Raw genomic sequence first — 26,368 nt, forward strand, 5'->3', positions numbered from 1 at the left:
CCCTCCGTGTGCCCCCTCCCCATGCCACCCTGGCCACGGTGTCCTCCCATGGCACCCACGTCCCCTCCGTGTGCCCCCTCCCCATGCCACCCCTGGCCACGGTGTCTTCCCATGGCACCCATGTCCCCTGCTCTGTGCCCCCTCCCCATGCCACCCCTGGCCACAGTGTCCCCCATGCCACCCTTGGCCATGGTGTTCCCTCATGCCACCTCTGGCCACAGTGTCCCCCATGGCACCCATGTCCCCTCTATGTGCCCCCTCCCCATGCCACCCTGGCCACGATGTCCTCCCATGGCACCTATGTCCCCTGCTCTCTGCCCCCTCCCCATGCCACCCCTGGCCACGGTGTTCCCGCATGGCACCCATGTCCCCTCTGTTGTGCCCCCTCCCCATGCCACCCTGGCCACAGTGTCCTTCCATGGCACCCATGTCCCCTGCTCTGTGCCCCCTCCCCATGTCACCCATGTCCCCTCCCCATGCCACCCTTGGCCATGGTGTTCCCCCATGCCACCTCATGCCACCTCTGGCCATGGTGTCCCCCATGTCCCCTCCCCATGCGACCCCTGGCCATGGTGTCCCCCCGTGGCACCTATGTCCCCTCCACGTGCCCCCTCCCCATGCCACCCCTGGCCACGGTGTTCCCGCATGGCACCTATGTCCCCTCCCTGTGCCCCCTCCCCATGCCACAGTGTCCCCCCACGGCACCCATGTCCCCTGCTCTGTGCCCCCTCCCCATGGTATGCCCCTATGGCACCCATGTCCCCTCCCTGTGACCCCTCCCCATGCCACCCCAGCCACAGTGTCCCTCCATGCCATTCCTGGCCACAGTGTCCCCCCACGGTACCCACGTCCCTCTCACAGCACCCATGCCCCCTCCCCAAGCCCACACGCGTGTGCAAAGCCTGCGTGGGCGTGTAAAGGGAAACTTGCATCCCCGTGCAACGGGCACACGCGTGTGCAAAGTGCCCGTGCATCCACTTGCAAAGGACCCCGGGGTGTCACGGGGTGGGAGGCAGAGCACCCACGGGTGCCCCGCGCGGTACCCAGGCAGGAGGACCCAGGCATCGCCCCCCTTACCCCCCCCCCCCCAAGGTGCTTTCCCACTTTGAAGGGCAGCACTTTGTTAATTATCGCAGCAAACGAGGACGATCAGGGTGTTACTTCCACTTCCCAGACGCAGGTTTCACTTCTCGCAGGCGGCACCTCTCGCATTTCCCCCTTTTCACCCCAAAAACGCGCGGAGAAAAGAGATTTTCCTCTCCTCCGGGATGGCGCCGGGGGCGGTAAATCCCCGCGTCCGCGGCCAAACCACGGCGCTGACCCAGAGCCGGCGCCTTTTCGAGACGATTTGAGCTTTTTTATGCATTTAAGAGGGTTTTGGGTTTTTTTTTAAATCCTCGCCGCTACCCAGTCTCCGCCGCCCACCGTTTCCTTGAAGCGAGAGGCAGGAATTTCCCGGCTGGTTTTAAGGCCCCCGTGGATCTGCATCCCGAGGAAGAGGAGCGGAGCCGGGGAGGGAGCACGTACACAGCGGCAAAGCTGCTTACACGGCTCGGGGACGCTGGGGTGGATTAGACACCCGCAGGGTTAAGACATCTTAATTTGATCATAAGGCTGCGTCCCCCCGTCTCCGTCAGGACGCACACGGTGGAAGGCAACCACGGCGGGGCTGATGGAGAACCCGGCAAAGCTCCATCACACGCCTAAAATCCAGAATGGCTGGAGAGCAGCCCTGAGGAGAAGATCTTGGGGGTGTTGGTGGATGAGAAGCTCAACACGAGCCGGCAACGTGCGCTGGTAGCCCAGAAAGCCCCCCACATCCTGGGCTGCATCCCCAGCAGCGTGGCCAGCAGGGCGAGGGGGGGGGGTTCTGCCCCTCTGCTCCGCTCTGGGGAGACACCCCCCCCAGTGCTGCCTCCAGCTCTGGGGCCACCAACAGCAGAAGGACATGGAGCTGTTGGAACGGGGCCAGAGGAGGCCACGGAGATGCTGGGAGGGCTGGAGCCCCTCTGCTGGGAGGACAGGCTGAGAGAGTTGGGGGGGTTCGGCCTGGAGAAGAGAAGGCTCCGGGGAGACCTTGGAGCCCCTTCCAGTCCCTAAAGGGGGGGTCTCCAGGAAAGCTGGGGAGGGACTCTGGATGAGGGAGGGGAGCCATAGGAGGAGGAGGAAGGGTTTGACACTGAAAGAGGGGAGATTGAGATGAGATCTCAGGAAGAAATGTTTAACTTTGAGGGTGGTGAGAGCCTGGCCCAGGTTGCCCAGAGAAGCTGTGGATGCTCCATCCCTGGAGGTGGACCGTACGTTCCCTGCTTCATACGGGCACGTCTGGGCTCCACATCTTGCACCACGCTTGTTCGCACCCAGGTAAGAAAAAAAGTAATTAAAGTCTTCATTTACAGGGTGTTGGTGAAGGCTCGGTGGTGCGGAGTGGTGGGAGAGCACCCGAGGAGTGAGCAACACTGGCAGCAAGCCAGGCGGTGAGGCAGTGACATTAACTGTCCAGGAACAGGGACAAATCTGCACCAGGAGATGGAGAGAAACACCCACGAGTGGGTGGCAGCATCGGGCCCTTCGGGGACGCTTGTTCCTGGTGGCCAAGCAGCAGGCACAGGGTTTCTACCTCCTCTTCGCCATCCGTGAGAATCAGACAACTGTCTATCTGCATGAGCCACCACCACGAATCCCTGATGGACAACTCAGCGACACATAACCAGCTTGGGATGGGACAGACAGCCTCGTTGGCAGGTGCAGGTTGGCTTGGAGGACTGGAGCGACGTCCATATGGACGTACCCACCATAAGAATATTGAGACTGGCCTAGATGGAGGATAAGCAGGAAGGTCTGGCTGTGGAAGCTGCAGAAGGCAGGGGAAGAAACAGCGAAACAGTTGGTGGTGATGCACCATGGTCATCAGGTCTTCAAGCTCTTGGCTCGTGTCTACCAGCAGCTAGTTGGCATACCAGGGTTGAAAGACAACAACCAGAGAGTGATCCCTCATCACTCACAGAGGACGGGGACAGGATGGAGTGAAAGTCACCAACCCAAGAGGTACGAAAGGGCACATCCAAACCCAATACATGGTCACCAACCTAAGGAAAGCCCGTGAGGTGTGATAAGGACGCAATAGCTGAAGTCCTCAGTGTCATTGCAAGGAAACCTGGCTAGACCACCTGGGCAAGCGTGTCCTGGTGCTTGTGAGTTTGAACACCAGAACAAAACCAATTTTATTTAAACCCAAAACACCCTCCCTTCCTGTAAGGTCTCCCAACGAGTTCTGACAGCGTTACAACGTTATTTCCTACCTATTTCCAGATGCTTCTACTCACCCTGACTGTATCTCAGCCTACAAGATGAAGGTAGTAGGTCTTCTCTGTGGCTGCAGGACCAGGAGTGTTTGCAGGGCCACCAGCAAGCAGAGGGTGGAAGAGGTGACGAGTGAAAGAGGTGGCATTAACAGGACAGAGCCGAAGCCGTGCGCCAGCTGCCGGGCTCCTCTCCAGGCTGCCTTCAGCGCCGCGTGGCACCGAGCCCAGCTCCTGGACTTCCTCCCCAGGGGGACCAGGCACCCGCACCGGCTCTCCACGTGAGGAGACGTCTGCCGGGAAGGCAACGCAGGTGGGTTCGCACACACGCGGTCTAGCGCTGCCGAGCTCTTCCCAAGCATTTTGCAGCACGCTCCCGCGGACGCGAAGGTATCCTGACCCCTCGCTCCTACCTCGAGGCAAGTAAGTGACAGCAAAAACCAGCAAGAAAGACACCAAGGGCTCTTCCCCGGGGTAATTTTTGCCGGCACGTTCCTTTTCCGCCGTCCTTTTGTACCTGATCATCTGCGATAACAACAGCCGGTTTGTTCCTCTGCATCGTTTTATTGCCTGAGGGGCAGATTTAAAAAGAAGGTTAAATAAAAGACAGTGCTGGAGCCACGCCATTACGTTTCGCTTTTGGACGGGAGCACAACGCCTGTCCTTCCCGACCCAGGCGGACGGGCCCTTCTGCTACTGTCCAGAAGCTTTTGGAAATCATAAAAGCACCTTAAAAATTAACACACATTCCCTTTTACGTTTTCAATGTGTTTCCTGTGCTGTGGCCAGGAGAGCTGGAGATAGAGATTTGAAAAGATTCTCACTCGCTTCCTCGTAAAAGCTTAGGCTCACAAGCAATCTGAGCTCGTTAGCAGGGCTATTAGGAGGACACAGCTATTTCACGGTTTGCTAAAATCATGAAAAGGGGGAAAATGCGAAAAATTATAAAGCAGCCCCTTGGATTTACCAGGTCGCGGAATTGCTGTTTGCTATATGGAGGCCAGGGCTGGATTTACGGAAAGATTCAGGATTTTTGGAGGAATAAAGCCACTTCCTCGCCCGCCCAGGGGCTGATACAGCTCCCATCCCCTGCACCGTTAGCGCCTTCCGGCATTAATTTGTTTTCCCTCCCTGGTGGGGAATAATTGCCTCCACAGATGGAGAAAACAAGAACAGGGGAAGACTGGCAAAAAACCCAGGTCTTTGCAGGCATATTTGGAAGAGCCTCAAGATGCTACCGAGGCCCTTTTCTCCCCCTCCTGGAAGCTATCAGCCCCCTCTCACAGCCCCCCAAATTATGCACAAAGAGAGGCAGCACACTCGCAAAAATAATCCCTAAATAACCCCTCAAATAAGCCCTAACCCTGCTGTAAAGGCTGTTTAACTCGAGAGCAGCGTGGCACTGTCATCGCCCTGGCTTTAGGATCGTCACAGGAAATTGTGCTCCACCGCGGGGTGGGATTTTCCCACCCAAAGAGAGCTCAGCATCGTCTTAAACCCACCCAAGAAGCACGTGAGTCCTGCATCGGACCGTGACGTGAGCCCCATGGCTTGGGCAGAGCAAAACCTGCCTCCCTCACTCAGTTAAAGGCCCGATTTTTACCAGCTGCTATCGCCAAAACAGCAGAATCCTGTTGGTTTTTTACATCTTGACATTACACATGGTCAGGGGCATGCCACGGAAAACCAAACTCATAATTCCAGATGGATCCAAACAAACCAAACAGCTCCAGGAGCTCTTACCTTTACGGATATTCCAGGCTGCTAGAGACTTACTGGCTACATTAAATATTAAGTCATTTCTATACACACTTCAAAGAGCAGGATTTATTTATTATTATTTTTTTTAAAGTTCATTGGTGGTGAGAAATGCCAAGCAAGACTGTCCGGAATAACAAATACCTCTTTTTTCAGTCTGATCCAAAGACCCGTGATCCAAAGATCCAAAGACATCCAATCGATGTCACGGCAAGATTGAGGTCTCAGTATTGATTTCAGCAGGCTTTGGGATCAGGCTGGGGCCACAGAAAGGACGGAAAAGGTTGATGCAGCTTGAAGACTCCCTGCACTTGTCTTCTGCAGCTCCAATGTGATGAAGGAAGAGTCACCAAGGGCTCGCTCATGCTGCACCGCACTTGGCCTCTCTCAGGGGCTACCAAAAGAGGTGGCCACTTAAAGCAACTTAAGAGATTCATGGAGAGCGGGTCTATCAAGGGCTATAAATATCAACGATCCAGGTGTATCTTCTCCTTCAGGATGCCGCTGAATGGAAAGATCCCAGCAAGAGCCAGGCAGGCTCCGGTCAGGTCAAGCCCTGTAGGTAGCCAGAGGTCATCTAGAAGTGGTTGATGGGATACCTTCCTTGGATGGTTAGACTTCAGCGAGCTGTGGCCTCAGCTGTTTGGACATTCTGGGCGCTGCACAAGAAGAGGTGAAGTTCAGCCCTGAAATTTGGAAGTGAAAGAAAAGCAGCCATAAATTTACAACGATGGGGTCACTACAGGAGTGTGACAGCCCAGATCCATCATATCCACCATCTTTTTGAGATCATCTTATTCAAAACGTGCTTTTCATGCCCATTATCTTTTTGACATAATCTTACTTAAAATATGTTTTCTCCTAAATATACTTCCCAAGGGTCAAGCTTGGTCAATCTGCAAAAATCTTTGGGCAAAACCCCCATCATTTTAAACACGGGTTTGCCTAAATCTGAATAGTTGTTAAGCGATAACGAACGTACCACGCTGAAATCAAACAGGTTTCTCTCTTTCCCATTCCATCTCACGTGCTGACATGTGTTTCCTGGAAAACCTGGATGACATCTGGCTTCCTCGCGAGCTGCTGTGCCAGTGTTCCTGTACCATCCGGGAAATCCCGCAGTCCGGCGCGGAGCAGGATCCTTGCGGCATCCGCCTGCTGCCCAGCGCAGGCGGCGTGCAGGGCTGTGGGGGAGACACGATATGGAGACAGGAGCTGAGATGGCCTGATGGGTTCAGCCTCAGCCCATTTCGGATGCGAAGTGAATCCCTGGATTCCCAGAGAAAGAAACTGAGTCAGCGGAGGGAACATATCAAGGGTGAAAAGATGACTTTTCCCAGTTGCAACATGCAGCCAAGCTCCGTGTGCTGTGTCCAGTTTTGGGCCTCTCATGACAGGAGAGACATTGAGGTGCTGGAGCGGGTCCAGAGAAGGGCAACGGAGCTGGTGAGGGGTCTGGAGCACAAGTCTTGTGAGGAGCGGCTGAGGGAGCTGGGGGTGTTCAGCCTGGAGAAAAGGAGGCTGAGGGGAGACCTTCTCGCTCTCTACAACTCCCTGAAAGGAGGGTGTAGCCAGGGGGGGTCGGTCTCTTCTCCCAAGGAACAGGCGATGGGACAAGAGGAAACGGCCTCAAGTTGCACCAGGGGAGGTTCAGATTGGATATTAGGAAAAAAATTGCTATTGAAAGAGTTATCAAGCCTTGGAAGAGGCTGCCCAGGGAAGTGCTGGAGTCACCATCCCTGGAGGGATTTCAAAGCCGGGCAGACGTGGTGCTGAGGGACATGGGTCAGTGGTGGTTTTTGTCAGTGTTGGGTTGATGGTTGGACTCGATGATCTGAAAGGTCCCTTCCAACCTGGACAATTCTGTGATTCCATGATTCTAAGCAGCCGTGTGATGGCCCAGGAGGGCTCAGCTGCCACAGCCGTGCATTTCTACAGCAGCAACGGGATGACTAAACCCACTCAAGCAGGGGACACGTCCTCTTCCACACCCAGCCACGCTGGTAGAAAAGCTATCAGCCTGCCTTACCCCAGCTATTACCCCCGTCCCCCCCTCGCAGATTACTAGTCCCTCCAATCCATCAAGCGCTACTAACCAAAGCTAACCAGGTTTGCACACAAATTGGGATTATTTAAGCCAACTTCAGTTCATTTTCATAGAATCACAGAATGGTTAGAGTTGGAAGGGACCTTAAAGATCATCAGGTTCCAACCCCCCTGCCACGGGCAGGGACACCTCCCACCAGACCAGGTTGCTCAAAGCCCCATCCAGCCTGGCCTTAAACACTTCCAGGGATGGGGCATCCACAGCTTCCCTGGGCAACCTGTTCCAGTGTCTCACCACCCTCACAGGAAAGAATTTCCTCCTAATATCTAATCTAAATCTCCCCTCTTCCAATTTAAAACCATTACCCCTTGTCCTGTCACTACATCTCCTGACAAAGAGTCCCTCTCTAGCTCTCCTGGAGGCTCCCTTCAGATATTGGAAGGCTGCTATGAGGTCTCCCCGGAGTCTTCTCTTCTCCAGGCTGAACAACCCCAGCTCTCTCAGCCTGTCTTCACAGGGGAGGCGCTCCATCCCTCTGATCATCTTTGTGGCCCTCCGCTGGACCCGTTCCAACAGGTCCATGTCCTTCCTGTGTTGAGAATTCCAAAGCTGGACACAGTATTCCAGGTGGGGTCTCACGAGCGCAGAGTAGAGGGGTAGAATCACCTCCCGCGACCTGCTGCCCACACTTCTCTTGATGCAGCCCAGGATGGGGCTGGCTTTCTGGGCTGCCAGTGCGCATTGCCAGCTCATGTTGAGCTTCTCATCCACCAATTTTTTGGCTGAGTCACGGGCAGAGAGTGCCCAGGGCAGGAGGGGGGAAGCTGTGGGACAGAGCAGGCAGAGCAAAAGGCCTCCAGGCTTCTTACTGCTCTGAGTTTGGGGTGGATTTAATCGTGACGTGCAAGAGAAGGGCTTGAAACTACCCTGGATGTAGAAGCTGGATTCTTCTGGTGAGAAGCGCCCCAGGACGCGCTGACACTAACGCAGCAAAACGTGCCGGGGAACGGGGCAGCCGACGGGCACGAGAAGCCACCACAAACATCCCAGGGTTGGACGAGCTCGAATTTAATTTACTCACTGAGGGGGTGGAGGGAGAGACGGAGAGAGACACAGGACTGTTCATGCTCACCGCTGAAGCGTGTTATTAAGCAAACCTGAAGGCTGGGTAAGTTGCCAATTCTGGCAATGGCTGAAATCATTTATATGTTCTTTTTTGTGTGTGTGTGAGAGAGACGCTGATGCAAGAGACGCTTCACGCTCTCACGCTGGGAATGCCAACTCACTGGCATTACTATAGCAACTATATTTACGTTCAAGCTCTCTGTTATGTGTTTATAAGCCATTCTTAGGCACTTTGCTAAAGAATTGAGGCTTAAGAGCTTGGGCAATCATTGTATTTATCTGCCCACACTTCGAACTGGCTAATTTCAAACAAATTTGATGGTGAGGCTGCGGTATCAAAGATACTAAGCTCCTGAAAGTTGCATGCAAAATAAGCAGCCGGGTAAAAAAGAAATACCAATTAGCATCTCTGCTCTTTCCCCGGGAGAAAAGCCCCAGTGCAGGCTCAACCACGGCATTAGACATCAGAAAGTCCAGCAGGAAGAGAGCCAGTGAATGAAAGCTGCAAGAAAAAAACCCCAAACCCACCCCTATGCATCACGCTGCTCCAAGAGCCATTTATATACGTGCATCTGGCAGCCCCTCTGCACGCTCCGCTGAGCAGACGCAGCGCGGGCTGCTTGGGAGGTTGGGCTCCTGCTACTAAAGCACACTCTCGCTGTCATGCAGAGGGTGAAGAAATAGCTCGGCGGTCTTACCGGAACGGCTCTTCCCATCCTTCACGTTGATATCAGCGCCGAGGGACAGCAGCGTCTGGATGGTGCGCCCGTGTCCTTCCTGCAGGAGCGAGCACAGGCAGGTGGGATTCAGAATCAGCTCCACGCAATTCCTCACCTTTGCATTTAGCAGAAATAACACAGGAGAAAGGAAGAAGGAAGAAGAAAGGAGGCCGGAAGGGATCTGTCCCCAGCTGCATATAGAATCATAGAATTGTCCAGGTTGGAAGGGACCTTTCAGATCATCGAGTCCAACCATCAACCCAACACTGCCAAAACCCATCACTAACCCATGTCCCTCAGCACCACGTCTGCCTGGCTTTGAAATCCCTCCAGGGATGGTGGCTCCACCACTGCCCTGGGCAGCCTCTTCCAAGGCTTGATAACCCTTTCAGCGTAAATTTTTTCCTAGTATTTAATCTGAACCTCCCCTGGTGCAACTTAAAGCCATTTCCTCTTGCCCTAGTGCCTGTTCCTTGGGAGAAGAGACTGACTCCCCCCCGGCTACACCCTCCTTTCAGGGAGTTGTAGAGAGTGAGAAGGTCTCCCCTCAGCCTCCTTTTCTCCAGGCTGAACACCCCCAGCTCCCTCAGAAGTTCTCCAGACCCTTCTCCTTGTGCTCCAGACCCCTCACCAGCTCCATTGCCCTTCTCTGGACACGCTCCAGCACCTCAATGTCTTTCCTGTCGTGAGGGGCCCAAAACTGGACATAGTTTTGTGGCACCTGGAATGGCACAGACGCAGGTTCACTCTGTCACGGTCAAATGTGGGGCTACCAGAAGCTGCTTCAGGTTCCTGAGGACCTTCCAGTGGCTGGAAATCAAGGTTGGCTGCCTGTGGCAGTGCAGATGGGGTCCATTAGCCAGGGGTTGCCCAGGCACAGCAGACGTGCTGCTGTTAGCCCATGGGAACTGGCCAGAGAGATGTCACCAGGCACCTTCTCCGGCCCTCCCGCTGGCAGCCCATGAGAGAAGAGCCGGAGCTTGGCCCTCGGTCAGCGTGTCTGCTCACGCACACGGTCAGCGTGTCTGCATGCCTCGCATGGCCCTGGCACCAATTTCAACCCAGAGGCCAAAAAGGCAGCAAGAGGCATCCCAGGAGCAGAATTGTCTCTGCAAACATTTAACACAATGTTTTAAAATCAGAAGTGTTCAATTAAGACCAATAGTGTCTAAAAATCACACTGAAGCACAGAGCTGTCTCTGGGGCGGGGGTGGTACAGTCAAAGACTGAGAGCGGTGCCTCGGTGGGGCAAGTGTGATAGACACACAACCCACTCCAGATCCAGGCTGGTGGATCTGCTTTTAGAATCATAGAATGGCTTGAGTTGGAAGGGACCTTAAAGATCATCAAGTTCCAACCTCCCTGCCCTGGGCAGAGCCACCTCCCACTAGACCAGGTTGCTCAAAGCCCCGTCCAACCTGGCCTTGAACCCCTCCAGGGATGGGGCAGCCACAGCTTCTCCAGGCAACCTGGGCCAGGGTCTCACCACCTTCAAAGTTAAACATTTATTACTAATATCTCTAAATCTCCCTTCTTTCAGTTTAAAACCATTCCCCCTCCACCTATGGCTCCCCTCCCTCATCAAGAGTCCCTCCCCAGCTTTCCTGGAGCCCCTTTAGGGACTGGAAGGGGCTCTAAGGTCTCCTCCCCGGAGCCTTCTCCAGGCTGAACCCCCCCAACTCTCTCAGCCTGTCCTTACAGCAGAGGAGCTTCAGGCCTTGCAGCACCTCCGTGGCCTCCTCTGGACTTGCTCCAATAGGTCCAACATCCACCTGATGGAGGAGATGAAGCTGGAAGGCTGCTATAAGGTCTTCCCAGAGCCTTCCCTTCTCTTCTTTTAGAGAACAGTAGATCCCACATGATCTTCCTGATTGTGGTCAACACATTCACCTTGCACAGCAGAGACCTTGAGGTGTGAGGAATTTGGAGGATTGTCTCCCAGCACGGCCTTGCCTTTGTCAGCGGCTGCAGAGGAGTTAAGACCCAAACGACCTCTGACAACTGGGAGACAAAACCTAAAGATGCTTCTTAATAGCAAATCAGTGCACTAATTTGTCAACCCATCTTGCCTTTGCCTCTCCAGTCCTCGCCTCTAATCAAGTAACTCAATTAAATTGCTTTTAACTTCAGCTGGCCACAGGGCTGTAGGATCCCTGCCTTACCTTTCATAATTGGCAGCTGGCTCTTTGTTCAAAAGACTCAATGTCAGCAAAAAGCCCTGTGTCTTCCTACCCTGGAAATCCACTTCCAGTACCATAGGGATTTAGAACTGCTCTCACCGAGCTGTATTTCAGCTCAGAGGAGCACAACCTGTTGCTGATGTGGGCTGTTGCGCCTGTGGTACCCTCAGGCACCAGCATTTCCTAAAGGATTACTTGGGTATTTATAACGCCCTGTGAGAAGATGCAGAACGCCAGGCTTAACGCACCGCCACAACCCACAGCGTCCTCTGTCCTTCCTCTGCCGGTAGCCAATTTTAAACGCCGCAGGGGAAAAATGCAACACAGCCCCCGCAGCCCTCCTCTCCGCACAAGCTTCCCCATAAATAAATCCTCTTTCCCTAAATAACAGACATGATTTTGTAATCACGTCTTCAAGGCAACGAATTAGGCTTTGTCGTGTTGCATGAGGGTGAAGGGCCCTTATTTTTATCCCCACCACCCACTCTTTTCCCCCATCACGGTACCACTCAGTAGCATCTTTCCCCCCAGTTTAAGGCTCCCGTTTCCCTGCTGCATCCACACCCCCTTCTCAGCAGCAAAGACAGCACGCCAGGAACCGCTTTAGCTGCCACAGCCTTGGCAGCAAATTGGGTTGAAAGCGTAATTTGATTTCCATGTATTTATAAATGCAAAGTAATAAAAAAAGAAGAAAAAAAAAGAAGAAAAAAAAAAAAAAACCCACAACCCACCAGCCAAACAAATGATGCTGTAAATATAAAGTGACACTGAGCCTCGGGAAGGAAGAGAGACCCATCAAATCGCTCCCCAATCAGCCGCTCGCCAAGACAGAGCTGGGATCTTCTCCAAGGCACATTATATTCCCCAATAGCCTTGCTGTTAAACGTACCCTTGGCAACCAAAAGGGCTTTCAACATGGTTTCTCAGAGCATGAGGAAGGGAAGCTGGGAGAAAGGCCTCCTTTGTGGGAGCCAGCAAATGCCACGGCTGGGTCCTGCTGGAGCAGAATACTGTTGCCAGCACTCCCAGTAAGTGTCATTGATGCTTTTATAGGAGCGGGGCACTGGGATGCTGCTTCATTCCCATTACAAGTCTAGACCAGGCTCTGAGTGCTGCATGTTAAAGCTCATAAGGTTTAACACGCAGGGATCTGAGCAGGGACCTTCCCTTGCTGCCAGCTGCCAGCATGTTGCACACCGTGGTGGGACAGCACCAAGCAGAAGGGAGGCAGCAGGGTCCCAGGAGGGATCCTGGCCAGCGGTGACACTTTTGGGATCTGCTCTGCGCTCCCAGGGGGTGTCTCAGGACCCACAGCTTACCAGGTCCCGCTTCCCCCACAGGCGTGAGGTGGGAGGAGGAGAAAGTTCAAACAACTCTCACTGCTTGGAATTCAAAACAGCTCCCATGTGAAGGACACAGATAAGCACCCGGGAGCTCCCTCCGCTTTTCCACCTCTCTTCTCTCACGCCTGGCCATGGGCAGGCCAGAATCCAGCCTACTGGGACAAACAGTTGCTGTTTCCCAGCCCGTCAGCTATCCTCTGTTGACACGGAGACTGGCTACTGATCCACTGGGACCCAAACCACCAGGGCTGAAGAAAGACAGACAGAAATCTGAGCGGCATTTCATCCATGTCTCTTCTGCCAGCTGAGTGAGAAGACGCTGGTGAAGAACTGTCACCGCTCATGAACTGTTGGTACCAACAGCTCCCAATAACTAGCAGGGTGGACTCCCTTCAGGTATTACACTTTGGTCCAAGGACTGGAAGAATAACACTCATCAGAGGTGTGGGTCAAGCCCTAACCAGAGCATGGACAACTGGATGCATGGCAAAGGAGCTGTGTCCTGTTGTCATTCACCTCTGCTCCTGCACGATCCCACTCAGCCACACGCCAGGTAGGAGGGTTTACTAATCCCCAGCGCAGTCGGCAGTGGGGGCAGAAGGGTGGTGAACATGGCAACTCATACCCACCACCACTCTGCAGACAGCTGGGCACACCTAATGAGGGTCTAAAACCCATTAAACAGGGTATGGGACTAGTCAGGAGCAGATAGAGAACGACAGAGGATGAGGTAGGAATGTAAATCCTCCATCACAGAATCATAGAATTGTCCAGGTTGGAAGGGAACTTTCAGATCATCGAGTCCAACCATCAACCTAACTCTGATAAAAACCATCACTAAACCATGTCCCTCAGCACCACGTCTGCCCGGCTTTTAAATCCCTCCAGGGATGGTGACTCCACCACTGCCCTGGGCAGCCTCTTTCAAGGCTTAATAACCCTTTCACTGTAAACATTTTTCCTAATATCCAATCTGAACCTCCCCTGGGCAACTTGAGGCTGTTTCCTCTTGTCCTATTGCCTGTTCCTTGGGAGAAGAGACCGACCGCCCCCTCACTCCACCTTCCTTTCAGGGAATTGTAGAGAGCGAGAAGGTCTCCCCTCAGCCTCCTTTTCTCCAGGCTGAACACCCCCAGCTCCCTCAGCTGCTCCTCACAAGACTTGTGCTCCAGACCCCTCACCAGCTCCGTTGACCTCCTCTGGAATCACTCCAGCACCTCAATGTCTTTCTTGTCGTGAGGGGCCCAAAACTGGACACAGCACTCAAGGTGGGGCCTCACCAGTTCCCAGTAGAGGGGCACAATCACTGCCCCAGTCCTGCTGGCCACGCTGTTCCTGATACAGACCAGGATGCCATTGGCCTTCTTGGCCACCTGGGCACACTGCTGGCTCATGGTCAGCCGACAGTCAACCAACACCCCCAGGTCCTTTTCCACTGGGCAGCTCCAGCCACTCTGCCCCAAGCCTGGAGAGTTCATGGGGTTGTTGTGACCCAAGTGCAGGACCTGATACTTGGCCTTGGTGAACCTCAGACCGTAGGCCTGGACCCATTGATCTAGCCTATCCAGATCCCTCTGTAGAGCCTTCCTGTCCTCAAGCAGATCAACACTCCCGCCTAACTTGGTGCAGCCTGTTTTGGACACCTGCCTGTAGCACAGACACTAGCAAAGACTTTGTAGAGGGAGCTTGGGAAGAGGTACCAACCTTGGCTGCGTAGTGCAGCGCTGTGAGTTGCAGGGCCGTCGCTCTCTCGTTGACATCAACACCCAGCTCGGAGATGAGGAACCGGATGGCTTCATCCTGGGCCGTGACAGCTGCCCGGTGCAGAGGTTGAGTGCCCAGCGCGTCCTCGGCTGAAGGACAGGCCTGCAATGGGGGAGGAGGGAAAAGGAAAGCAATGAGAAGCCTGGCCAAACCTTCAAGGACAATCACCAGCCCAAGCAGAATCATGTCTGCCTGCCACGACGAGGGCAACGAACACGTGGGATGTCACCAGGAGGACAGGTCCAGTTGGTAACGCCATGATTTGCAGACCAGAGCCAGCTCTTTGCTGAGCTTTTTAAGTGATAAGGAAAAGATATGCCAAAAAAGAAGAACCAAGCCCCTCTCTCTTCAGCTGAAGCACATATGAAACAACCCATCTCCAACCTTCGTGCTTGGACGCAGGTAGAGGGAGGGAGATGGGTGAAATCTCTCCCGTGAGCCTCTGAACATGAACCACAAAGAAATAAAATCAAGAAAGGTAACGGAAGTAACACACAGTGCTTTCATCTTAAAGGCTATAATCCAGCCTCTTGAAGTCTAGTGGGCCTGACTCACGGTTTTAAAAAACCTAGAAGGTAGCAACACTGCCATTAGCGTTTCCAGCGCTGCTTCATGGCAGTAAGCCAGGGCACCACAAAGAGGAAATTAAATCAACTATTCCATCTCCGTTGCCTGAAATGTGGGACTAAAAACCTAAGTAAACTTCACAAACGTTTTACCCTGAAAGGGTAAAAGTGAAGATGAGTGAAGACAAGCACATGAACGTCTCCTGAAGTCAACAACTATCTACGCACTCAAACACAACCTGGGCATCAAACCACCTCTGCTGGGTGTTACAGATGAGTTAAGTCCAAAACTTGTGATCTTAAAAAGTGTGGTACCACCTTCCCTGGCCCACTCTGTGCCAGCTGGGGGCTCAGCTGACCAATTCAACCAGCCAGTGTGGCACAGATTCACTGGTTTTGCCATGCTAGCTCTCTGCCAGGCCAGTGAGCTGCACCAGTTCGGCACGGTGTCCAAGGAACACCAGAGCTGGTGCAGGGGAGAGGCCAAGTGAGGGCAAAGGAGGTGAGAAGGGAGGCACAACCCCACCTCCGTGAGAATCAGCCATTAGATGGGCTGCAACCATCTCACATCAACTCAGCAGTCAATAAATAATGCAGTGGTCTGGTTCTTACTACACACAATCGGCTCTAATGACATCCCGGTTACGCCTTGTATGTTGGAGGAAATTGGAGATTACTGGGAGACAACACAGGAGCAGCAGCTGCCCCAAGAGGGGCAGGCCAGAGATGAGCTGCTGCAGAAGCAGCCAGATGCCTTCCCTGTTATCCACGCTCAGCCCCGGCACTCCCAAGCGTGGGTCTTGGCTTTGTGTGTTTTAGAGTCATGGAATGGTTTGGGTTGGAAGGAACCTTAAAGACCATCCAGTTTCAATCCCCTTCCCTGGGCAGGGACACCTCCCACCAGACCAGGTTGCTCAAAGCCCCATCCAGCCTGGCCTTGAACCCCTCCAGGGATGGGGCAGCCACAGCTTCTCTGGGCAGCATCTTCCCCATGAGCTGAGTCCTGGTGGCCCTACCCAGCAAAATCATGCTCATCTCCAAGGGGAATCTGCCTTCTTTTGCAGTTTGCTCCTTTATAATTTGGGAATTCAATTCTTTACGATTTGGTTACGGTGAAGGTGTGGACTGCTTGTCCTGGCGGTTCTAGGTCAGGTTCCGGAGGAGAGAGATGAGGTTTTTGGCACCTACCTGATGTTTTTCCAGGAGCAGGCGGGCGATGTTGACGTGCCCATTCTGGATGGCATCCATAAAGGGAGTAACTCCACATTTGTCTCTGCTGTCAGGTTTGTACTGGCACCTGGGAGGGAAGACAAAAGCCAGGACAGAGTTGCCAGCAGCTCTAAAATCCTTACTGCACCAGTTGCTTTGCATTGGTGGGACAGGAGACTATCAGCAGATGGGATCGGAGAGGGCACGTATAAATCCTGTCTGTAGACCATGCATAAACCTGTCTCAGTGCTTTATGCCCTCAAGTACGGTCTGCTGGGGTTTTTTGGGTCAGAAATCTGGTACTCAGCTGGTACAGCTTGCTCGGCTGCACGGAAGCCAAGGCTTTATCTATCATTTATATTTATTTCCCTTTCCCTCCGAACAGAGGATCTCTGGAAGAGGTAAGGAGTGCACAGGCCTTGCACTGACAGAGGAGAAAACCATATCCTCACGTAACAACGCCACGTACAAAATCAAAGCCCACAGGTCTCGCTCGGGTCAAAGCTCCGTTGAAAGGAGAGAAGACTGAATTAAAATTGAAAGCCTGGCTCGAATCACAGGGCTACGTTTATGCTGGGCCAAGCACGGAGAGGAATTAACGAGGCTGGGACGAGTCAGCTAATGGGAGCTGTGGCTATCAGCGGCTACGATGCCTGGGGAAGCTGCTCCAGCTCTGGCAGCAGGCAGTGCTGGTTTGGAAGGTAACAGGGTCAGGATGACTGGGCAGAGGCTGATTTAAAGCCACTTCACAGCAGCCTCCCAGGAGCCGCAGCCTTGAAAATAAAGCCTGGAAGCCAAGTCCAGCCTGGAAGGGCTGCAGCCAGAACCGAGCTGTCAGAAAACTGTTTTGTTGTTATCATACGAGCTCGGACACATCAGAGGCAATGAGAATGAATCAGCAGAGGAGAAGAGCCGAGTTATATAAGCCAAGCTGATGTCATAGTGAAGTCAGAGCCCATCGGAGCCCGTCCTTGTCTCAAAGGGCCCTTAACCAGCCGTGAAAAATCTGGAGGAAAGGGAGATGGTGGCGTCGGGATGGCATGCAGGGCAGCTGGGCTTCCCGAACGCCATAAACATCCTTTGTGTCCGGGTGGTGGAGACCGGGAGGTGAAAGAGAGCAAGGAGGCAGAGGCAGTGCCGGGAGGAAGCTTTCTTACCGCTCCAGGAGCAGTTCCACAACATCAAAACAGCCGTGCATTGCTGCAGGAGAGAGAGAGAGAAGCGCAGGGTTAATTTATGTTTTCATGCCACCGTGAAATATAATCAGGTTTCTGACCTTTTTGGCTTGCTCATGATGGGGGAAGGGGTGGCAAGAAGCTTTAGATTCAAAGCTTTTGATTTATTATTTTTTCAATTAAAACACTGTCTCCAGATCTCAAGCCTTCCCTTCCCCTGATCCCATAGGAAAACACCATATAACCCAGGAAAAAGGCATGTATATAGGCACCGTTTGCTTCTAACTGCAGAGTGCGCGCATGAGACCATACATGCAATTAAGCTGACACAAAGATCTTTTCTTGCAAGTATTTGTTAATCCCCGAAGTGAAATCTGTGAGAAGCAAAACGAACACAAAGCAGGGAGCTGGTGAATAGCTGGACGGCATTTCCACCCCTCCTCAGCCACTCAAACTACCCATCACTCCCATCTCATCATCCTAATGAAGCATCGTCACCCAGACAGCATCTCGGAGGAGAAACAACAACAGTGGGGGAGGATCTGAACATCATGCGCTGAAATATTCTCTTTTTTTTTGTTGTTTTTAAACACATCATATTACAGCAATGTGCAGACAGCTTTAATCTTGCTTTTTTTTTTTTTTTTTCTCCTGCAGGTCATTTTGCAAAACAAATGAAACAAATTGAAGAAAAAAAACCACAGCATCAAACCAATCCCAGAGCTCCTACATCAGGCTATTTGGAAGAAGGGCCCCTGGTAAATGTGTGTTACCAGCAATAACCTTCAGACACAGCTGCACAATAGATGCTCTTTGAAAGCCCAACAAGGGGTTCCCAACCTCCCAGACCCTGACTGTTTTCTCCTACTCCCTGCTCGTTTATCACCCCTTCACCTGAGCTGACATAAATACAGGCAGAGCGACACACAGTGAAAAGGATTTTCGAAACGGAGGCTTTAAAAAACCCAAGCTACGTGAAGAAAAAACACCCCAAGCAACACGATTACATCCTTTAACAGCAACAGAGACACAAGAAACCCGCTGCACTCGGATCCACTGTTGCATTCCACTTCCTCTAATTACATCTCCCCCGCTCTCTTGCCTCGGGCTACGGATATATGAAGCAGCAAAGCTTGAGGAATCAACCCGAAAAAAAAAAATTGCACAGAGTTGGGGGGAGAAAATTACCCATCATCTACCCAGGGATAAGTGTGCCAGGAAGCCAGCTGGACTGGCCACGGGCTAATGTGCTCATATCCACACCCTTGGGATGTAAACTCATTGAGACGAGCGGTTCTTCTTGATGTGATTTCCCCCGGCAGCTCAAGCGTCGTCTCCAGGTCCCCTCGGCCGGGAGCCATGTCTCTGTAAGTGGGCTTCGTGCTGGTGTGCGTGGGGATGCTGGCACCAGTACCCACCAGCAGCCTCCAGTATCATCCTGGGTTAAAATTATACTGGGGGAAAAGGTGGTTTAAGTAGCTTCAGCCCTTCCCACTGCCTGGTCACTCCCACACCAGCTGCTGCTCCTCCGCCAATGTGCGATCTAACTTGGATCGGTAAAATGACCAGAAATCAACCCAAATCATGGATTGATGGCTTTGCCGCAGTGAAAGTCAAACACAGGAGGCAACACAGAGGGGGAGACACCTCTGTGAAGTAGCGAGGACCAGGAGCTGGATCCCACCATCGCTGTCTGTACCCCAATATCCCAAGCGCTACGAAGCAGGGAGGAAACTCAAGGTCTAAAAGCTCAGGAAACAAAGCTCAAGGTCAAAAGCACCCCTTTTCGTCAGCATGGTCCTCACCCTGCTCCTGACCCAGTCCCCAGCGCCTCAACCCAACCCAACGTCCATCTCTCCATGGGGAGAGGGCTGTGAGGGGGTCTGCGAGCCCAGACACGGAAACACAAGACCTGGGAATGAGCAGGGGGCAGGAGAACACGCAAATAAACGAGGATTAGCCATTTCTCATTCAGGCAACCTGCTCCTCCCCTCCTGACATGAAACATCAAACAGGTCCTCAGCTCTTTTTCATTCCCAGGTCAAGCACAAGGACTAAGGCGCAGCCAATGCCCCTGGGCTGGGACTGTCACCGCTGATGAGCACAGCGCAGTGGACAAGCGGCTACTGAAGGCCCGGAGAAGTAACGGGAATGACAGCCAAGGAGCAACACACCCAACAGATTAATTACAGCACAGCAGGGGTCTCCTCGCGATGCCTCGGGTCTTTCCGGAGAGTCGATCCCTATTAAATTCTTTGGGAAATGAGTTTAGGTAGCCGCAGGTTTGGAGCAGTGGCTCCCCACGCTCATCTCTCCTGCAGAGACACTGCCGAGCCCCAGGAAACCCCGCTCAGGGATGGGGCACGTTCCAGATTCAGGTCAGCCACCACCCTCCAGCCCCACAACGTCACCCCGACTTGGTGTCACACACCTCTCCACGCACTCACTCACTCCTTCCCTTCACTGTCCTCTCCCACTGCATCTCTGGAGGGCAGAGTTAAGGGGAATTTAAGCTCTGGGAAGACACGTGCTTTATGTGTGCTGCCTGGCTTGCACGGGTCTGCGGGTAAACATGTAAGTAAGGGGCAAACGGCAGGACAAACTTAATTCTGCATTAACATATTTTGGGGTTATTCAACTTATTAAGGCTCAGAGGACTTAACTGAGGTACACCTTGTGTACGGGTTCATAAATTAAAATTAATCACTCTCCCCATCTTAAGGATCTAAGGAGTCAGAAAGCCAGAAACCAAACCCAAATTGCCTCTGGGTCACTGTTCTGCTCCCCAGCGTATCTACAGGTGATGTCTGTGGTTCCTCAAACCAGTTCACTCCCTTTTTATGTCCTTTTAAAGCAATGAAAAGGGCAGAGAAGGGTGATGAGGCACCAATACTAACTACAGCCCCTGTGTATTCCCAGCAGAGACTATCCTTTCCCTTTGCAGAAAGGCACCTGGGGAGGAAGAATGCCAGGCACCAATACAGGTTAGGCGTGGACCTGCTGGAAAGCAGGAGGAGAAGGATCTGGGGATCCTGGTAGACTATCCAAGAGCCAGCAACATGCCCTTGTCGCCAAGAGGGCCAATGGGATCCTGGGCTGCGTAGGGAAGAGTGTGGCCAGTAGGTCAAGGGAGGTCATTCTCCCCCTCTACTCTGCACTGGTGAGGCCACAACTGGAATACTGCATCCAGTTCTGGGCTCCCCAGTTCAAGAGAGACAGGGAACTACTGGAGAGAGTCCAGCGTAGGGCAACAAAGATGATTGAGGGACTAGAGCATCTCTCTTATGAGGAAAGGCTGAGAGAGCTGGGGCTCTTTAGCCTGGAGAAGAGAAGGCCGAGGGGAGACCTTATTAATGCTTACAAGTACCTAGAGGGTGGGTTGAAGGAGGATGGAGCTGGACTCTTTTCAGTGGTTCCCAGTGACAGGACGAGGGCAACAGGCACAAGCTGGAACATGGGAAGTTCCATTCAAATATGAGGAAAAACTTCTTTCTAGTGAGGGTGCCAGAGCCCTGGAACAGGCTGCCCAGGGAGGGTGTGGAGTCCCCTTCTCTGGAGATCTTCAAGACCCGCCTGGGTGCAGTCCTGAGTGATGTGCTCTGGGCAACCCTGCTTTGGCAGGGGAGTTGGACTAGATGATCTCTAGAGGTCCCTTCCAACTCTGACAATTCCATGACAATTTCTCACCACTCAATGCCACCTTCTTAAGAGCAAGGTGAAAATAACAAAACCCGTGACGCTTCTTCCACATGTTGTGCCCAGAGACCCCGTGGCTCTTCAGATTTGCCGCAATGACCCAACCCACCAAGCACGCACACAAAAATGGATCATTTTGGGAGATACGTCTCTTACAAAAACTGGTAACAAGACTCTAAACCCAACTGGTAAAAATGTCCAGCAACAGGCAGATCCCAAAAGGTGCCTCTCGACACCTCTGCCGCTTCTAGGACTTTTAAAATGCCAGGATATGCTTGGAGCCTTGCAGATTTTCCAAGTTAAATTCACAGCTTTATAGACCAACAAGGGAAAGCGTATTGCAACATGTCCTGAGCCGTGGCAGCTTGGACGTATCTGTCACACAGGGAGGCAGAGATGGAGACGTTCAACACCCCGGTCCAAGGAGGCCAAAGTCAGTGGGTGATTGTGAGTGCTCCTGGGATGGATCCACCAATCCCAAGAAAACCTAACTGTTAGGCACCACAAAAGCATGCTCTGAGTACAGGCAAAATCCAGTGAAATGGGAACTGAGGACCCTCCAACCTCACAAGCTCGATCTTTGGCACACCATTAAAAAATATTAAGCCTATTTCTTGCTGTTTATTTATCTGAAGTCAACTCAGATGTGTCCGTCCTGACATGAAACCCAGCCAAGATGCAGCAGAGCACTGTTAACAGATCAAAGTTCAGGGAGGAGAGCTCCCCACCACCACCCTCTTTTCGTTTAATTTCAGTAACTCGATATTTAACTGTTTCCCGGTGATTTTGTATCAAGATAAGTCACACTTTGCTTCTCTAAACTAAATATGAACTGAAACAGCCCCTTTCTGTTCTCTACTGCTGCCACGGCCCGCTCTTCTCTTCCAACCCATCTGGTGTCAATGGGAAGCTCTTTTACCTGCTGTGTGCAGAGGTGTTCTCTTTATCGTGCTCTCCGTGTCCCAGCTGCCCGGGGACACATCCAGGAGGTAGCGAAGCACATGGGGATGGCCCTCCCGGCTCGCAATGTGGAAGCAATTCCAGCCATCCTTGTTTTTCAGCAGCGGGTTGGCTCCGTGCTCCACGAGAGCTTTGATCACCTCCAGTTTTTGCCTGGTGCAAGCCATCATTAGGGGAGTCCTAAAAGAAAGACGAGGCAAATGTAATAACCAGAGAGACCGTGCCGTACGAGCCTGACGGCTTTTGATCTAACCTCTGAGCTCAAAGCGTGATTTAAAGTCATCTGTAGCACCAACTGGCCTGTCTAATAAAACACAGCAGCTCAGTGCCAGCTGTAGTAAGGCAGCCAGAGGGAAAAACTGATGTGTTAAAACCACTCTGGGGTAGTAGGAAACTTCGCTGGCTAAAGGCAAAGCCCTTCTCCAAGCCCAGAGCTGAATTTATCATCTCACCTGCATTCGGATGCTTTGGCTGAGGCTCACCACCCGTGAGATTTTATAGCACTGCTTTTTCATCTGCAGGTAATAAGGGGTCTGGAATTTTGGGGACTGTTGAGATAGAGCCGTTAACATCAGTGTTTCTTTGCCCCAGCCGGTCACCCAACCACAGACAATTTCACATCTCCTGGTGGTACAGCACGAACGTACCAGAAAATGCCACTCTGGAACGTTTCTGATGCAGAGCAGCTGGCCTGAGAGTGAAGCTTTTCACAGTTTTTTCCCATTTCACGTGCCTGGGAACAACCTTTGGTATTTAAAAATATTTTGGCAAGCTCCCAGGAGGGACAGCATCTTCTCCACCCCACAATTTCCAAGCTGTGCCTTGCACGGATCGTGTGCTTGCTCCTGGAAAGCCAGTGGATACATCTGACAAATAAACACAGCGAAAAGCCCATCTCACCCCTCTTTCAACCTTGCATCCATCAGTGACCGCATTTTCACACCCGTAATTCAAGAGCTGCAGATTAACAACCACCTCAGGTTCATCACTGAGTTCCTCCTCCCTGGTGACCTGTTGATTCCTTGCCCATCCTTCCCTACTGAGGACCGGTGATGTTGCTGGATCTTCAGCCTCCTCTGGAGGAACGAGACAAGAACCATCAGGAGGTTGGCATTAGCTGAGGGTTTCCTCCCAAGGCAAAACGTGGGCAACTCAAGGTGGTGAAGCCACAGACATCAGTGCTTCTCTTTAAGTGACTAATTTCACCGACCTCACCAGCACCAAGCTCTATTTTCCTTAATTGCTCCATTATAGAACAAGAATAATTTAACTGCTGCAAGGGGGAACTGCATTCCCCATTTTATGTGTTTATAAACTTCACTAAATCATCGAACGCTGAGTGCACACGTGGATCGGACAGAAACCTCTGAGCTCTCCCAAAAAAAGTGAACACTTCCCCAGCACAGAGAGGACTTATCTCCTCTTCACCAACCCACCTACATCAGCTGGGAGACAGAAAAAAAAAAACCCTCCGTTCCTCGTTCAGGAAAAGCTGTGGCACAAAAACTTCCCGCTGCACAAGGAGTAAGAACTCATGGGACTAAATTGCAGGGACAGATATTTTGCTGAGACCTTAGGAGAAATGCTCCAGTTGTAAGGACTGACAAGGACAGGAAGGGAGTGCTGAGAAAGGAGCTAAAATCTCTAGAAATGGGGATTTTTAAGAAGAGATTAGACACGCACCTGCTGGGGACGATGGGGTAGAGCTAAGCCTGGAGCTCTGTGTTTCCTTCAGCTCCATTTCCATATGGAGCCTCAGGTCAGGGTGTATTTTCAATGCAAATGAGACTGTCCAAAGGCTGGGACACAGAGAATCACAGAATGATATGGGGCTGGAAGGGATCTCTAGAGGAGATCATCTAGTCCAATCCCCTGCCAGAGCAGAGTCACCCAGAGCAGGTCCCACAGGAACGTGTTCAGGTGGGTTTTGAATGTCTCCAGAGAAGGAGACTCCACCACCTCTCTGGGCAGCCTGTTCCAGGGCTCTGCCACCCTCACAGGAAAGAAGTTCCTCCTCATGTTGAGATGGAACTTCTTATATCCAATTTTGTGCCCATTTTCTCTTATCCTATCCCTGGTCACCACTGAAAAAAGACTGGCCCCATCCTCCTGACACCCACCCTTTAAGTACTGATAAGCATTGATCAGATCCCCCCTCAGTCTTCTCTTCTCCAGACTAGAAAGACCCAAGTCCCTCAGCCTCTCCTCGTAAGTGAGATGGTCCAGGCCCCTCATCATCTTTGTGGTCCTCTGCTGTACCCTCTCCAGCAGTTCCCTGTCCCCACACGCTAGCGGGCATGGAGCTCCCCGTTTTTAATCTGCAGATGGAAGGATACTGCAGGCCCATCAAAGAAAACCAGGCTCGCACACACACATCTGCACGCAACGCGCGAGATCTCCGCCTCCCTCTGCTCCCCCTGATGTCAGCAGGACGCTGGCACAGCCTGGAATTACGAGGATGCTGGGATGCTGCCTTTGTGTTTGTGTTAGTTCAGCTTCAAAACAACCTCCCCGGGGCTTTAATTTGCAGGTCGGGGAAAATGTTTGCTTTCTTTTGCAAGGTGGCCCACAGAAATCTCCCTCCTCAAGAGGCAAATTTGACATTAATCAGACCTGATTCTTGTCTGCTGATTAGGCTTTATTTTTCATTCCCAATTCTCATTCCCTCATCATTTGCTTTACGTGTCACCCACACGACAGGCAAACAAAAGCCCTGAAGAAACAAGTTGTTTCTGGGATTGTTGAGGCTGTTGCTATTCCATCAGTGGCAAATCTGACCTGAGGGGCTCCCGTTTGCCGGGGGGAAACAGGACTAAAACCTACTTTTTATCCTCTTATTTCAGTTTCTGAGGACCAGGATACAGAAATGTGAGTCAGTATCAGGGATTCCCGTCAAATGAGGGAATGGAGAAGAATGAATAGATGGGGATGAAAGCTTTTAAATTGGATCTGTGGATGAAGCAGTAATTTACAACTTCTATGATAAACAGGGGGAAGATCAGTGATAGGGCTGGAATTTAGCCCAGAAAGCCAACGGCATCCTGGGCTGCATTCCCAGCAGCGTGGCCAGCAGGGCGAGGGGGGGGATTCTGCCCCTCTGCTCCGCTCTGGGGAGACACCCACCTGGAGTACTACACCCAGCTTTGGAGTCCCCAACATCAGAAGGACATGGACCTTTTGGAGAGGGGCCAGAAGAGGCCGCAGACATGGTCCTAAGGGCTGGAGCCCCTCTGTTGTGAGGACAGGCTGAGAGAGTTGGGGGGGTTCAGCCTGGAGAAGGCTCCGGCGAGGAGACCTTCGAGCCCCTTCCAGTCCCTAAAGGGGGGGGCTCCAGGAAAGCTGGGGAGGGACTCTTGATGAGGCAGGGGAGCCATAGGAGGAGGGGGAAGGGTTTTAAACTGAAAGAGAGGAGATTGAGGTGAGATCTCAGGAAGAAATTCTTTGCTGTGAGGGTGGTGAGACCCTGGCCCAGGTTGCCCAGAGAAGCTGTGGCTGTCCCATCCCTGGAGGGGTTCAAGGCCAGTTTGGATGGGGCTTGGAGCAACCTGGTCTGGTGGGAGGTGTCCCTGCCCAGGACAGGAGGGTTGGAACTAGATGATCCTTCCCACTCAAACCATGGTGCAATTCCATAACTCTAAATGACGGCTCCTGCAGTCGCATTCCTAACTTCTGCATCCAAACCTCTTTCAGATATCACTCTGACCCACGGCAAAGCCAGCCAGTGACCTACCAGTCTGCCTTTTTCAAGCAGTCTACGCTCGCCCCTCTCTCCAGGAGGTAGGAGACACACTCCCCATGGCCCATGGAGGCCGCTTCGTGGAGGGGTCTTTTGTAGTCGCTATTAAACACCTCAATGTCCATCCCCAACACCTCTACCAAGTAGGCGAGGACATCCCGGTGCCCGTATCGGGCAGCGTGGTGCAGCAGCGTGTCTCCCAAGCGTCCATAGCGCCAGCTCTGCACCGCTGGGACCAGCGCGTCATCCGGCCGCATTTCATCCTGGAGGAGGTCCAGCCGTCCCTCCTGCACCAGCCGGAGGAGCGGTCTCCGCCTCTCCCCCTCCGCCATGGCTAGAGATCTGCAAGAAAGAGGCAAAAATCAGGATTATGGTTTCAAACTGCGTGAATACAATGGCTGCTCCCTGGGTCAGGAATACCAGAAATTACCTTTCACTCCCAGGAAAACCAGGAACCAGCCTCTCCCTCCAGAAAACCAGAAATTTCCTTTTCCCCTCAGGAATACCAGAAATTGTCCTCTCCCTCAGGAAATCCAAAAATTCCCTTTTCCCTCAGGAAAATCAGAAACCGGCCTCTCCCTCAATAACACAAGAAATTCCTTTTTCCCTCCAGAAATTCCCTTCTCCCCTCAGGAACACCAGGAACCGGCCTCCCCCTCAGGAAAGCCAGAAATTTCCTTTTTCCTCAGGAAAACCGGGAACCAGCTTCTCCCTCGGTAACACAAGAAATTCCTTTTTCCCTCCAGAAATTCCCTTCTCCCTCAGGAACACCAGGAACCAGCTTCCCC

The 26,368-nt window shown here is 52.5% G+C and overlaps 1 protein-coding gene across 1 annotated transcript; it reads right to left on the reverse strand.

The window, feature by feature from the left end:
* Window positions 1–6,042: 6,042 nt before the first annotated feature.
* Window positions 6,043–25,912, reverse strand: ANKRD16 (ankyrin repeat domain 16). Its single transcript, XM_074169093.1, has 7 exons — window positions 25,575–25,912; window positions 21,804–22,024; window positions 17,171–17,213; window positions 15,993–16,101; window positions 14,179–14,340; window positions 8,931–9,009; window positions 6,043–6,244 (listed from the first exon to the last, which is right to left on the reverse strand). The coding sequence occupies exons 1-7, from the start codon at window positions 25,910–25,912 to the stop codon at window positions 6,084–6,086; spliced, it is 1,113 nt and encodes a 370-aa protein (XP_074025194.1). The 3' UTR covers window positions 6,043–6,083.
* Window positions 25,913–26,368: the final 456 nt, after the last annotated feature.

The sequence above is a fragment of the Numenius arquata genome, chromosome 2, assembly GCF_964106895.1.
Source record: "Numenius arquata chromosome 2, bNumArq3.hap1.1, whole genome shotgun sequence".
NCBI lineage: Eukaryota > Metazoa > Chordata > Aves > Charadriiformes > Scolopacidae > Numenius > Numenius arquata.

What these genes read in the sequence shown, in the direction of transcription:
- ANKRD16 (XM_074169093.1), bottom strand. Translation starts at nt 25,912, where the DNA reads ATGGCGGAGGGGGAGAGGCGGAGACCGCTCCTCCGGCTGGTGCAGGAG. An exon ending in GTGGAACTGCTCCTGGAGCG is followed by an intron (nt 16,102 to 17,170) that starts GTAAGAAAGCTT and finishes CTTCCCTCCCAG; the next exon opens with GTGCCAGTACAAACCTGACA. An exon ending in GGATGGGAAGAGCCGTTCCG is followed by an intron (nt 6,245 to 8,930) that starts GTAAGACCGCCG and finishes TCTCCCCCACAG; the next exon opens with CCCTGCACGCCGCCTGCGCT.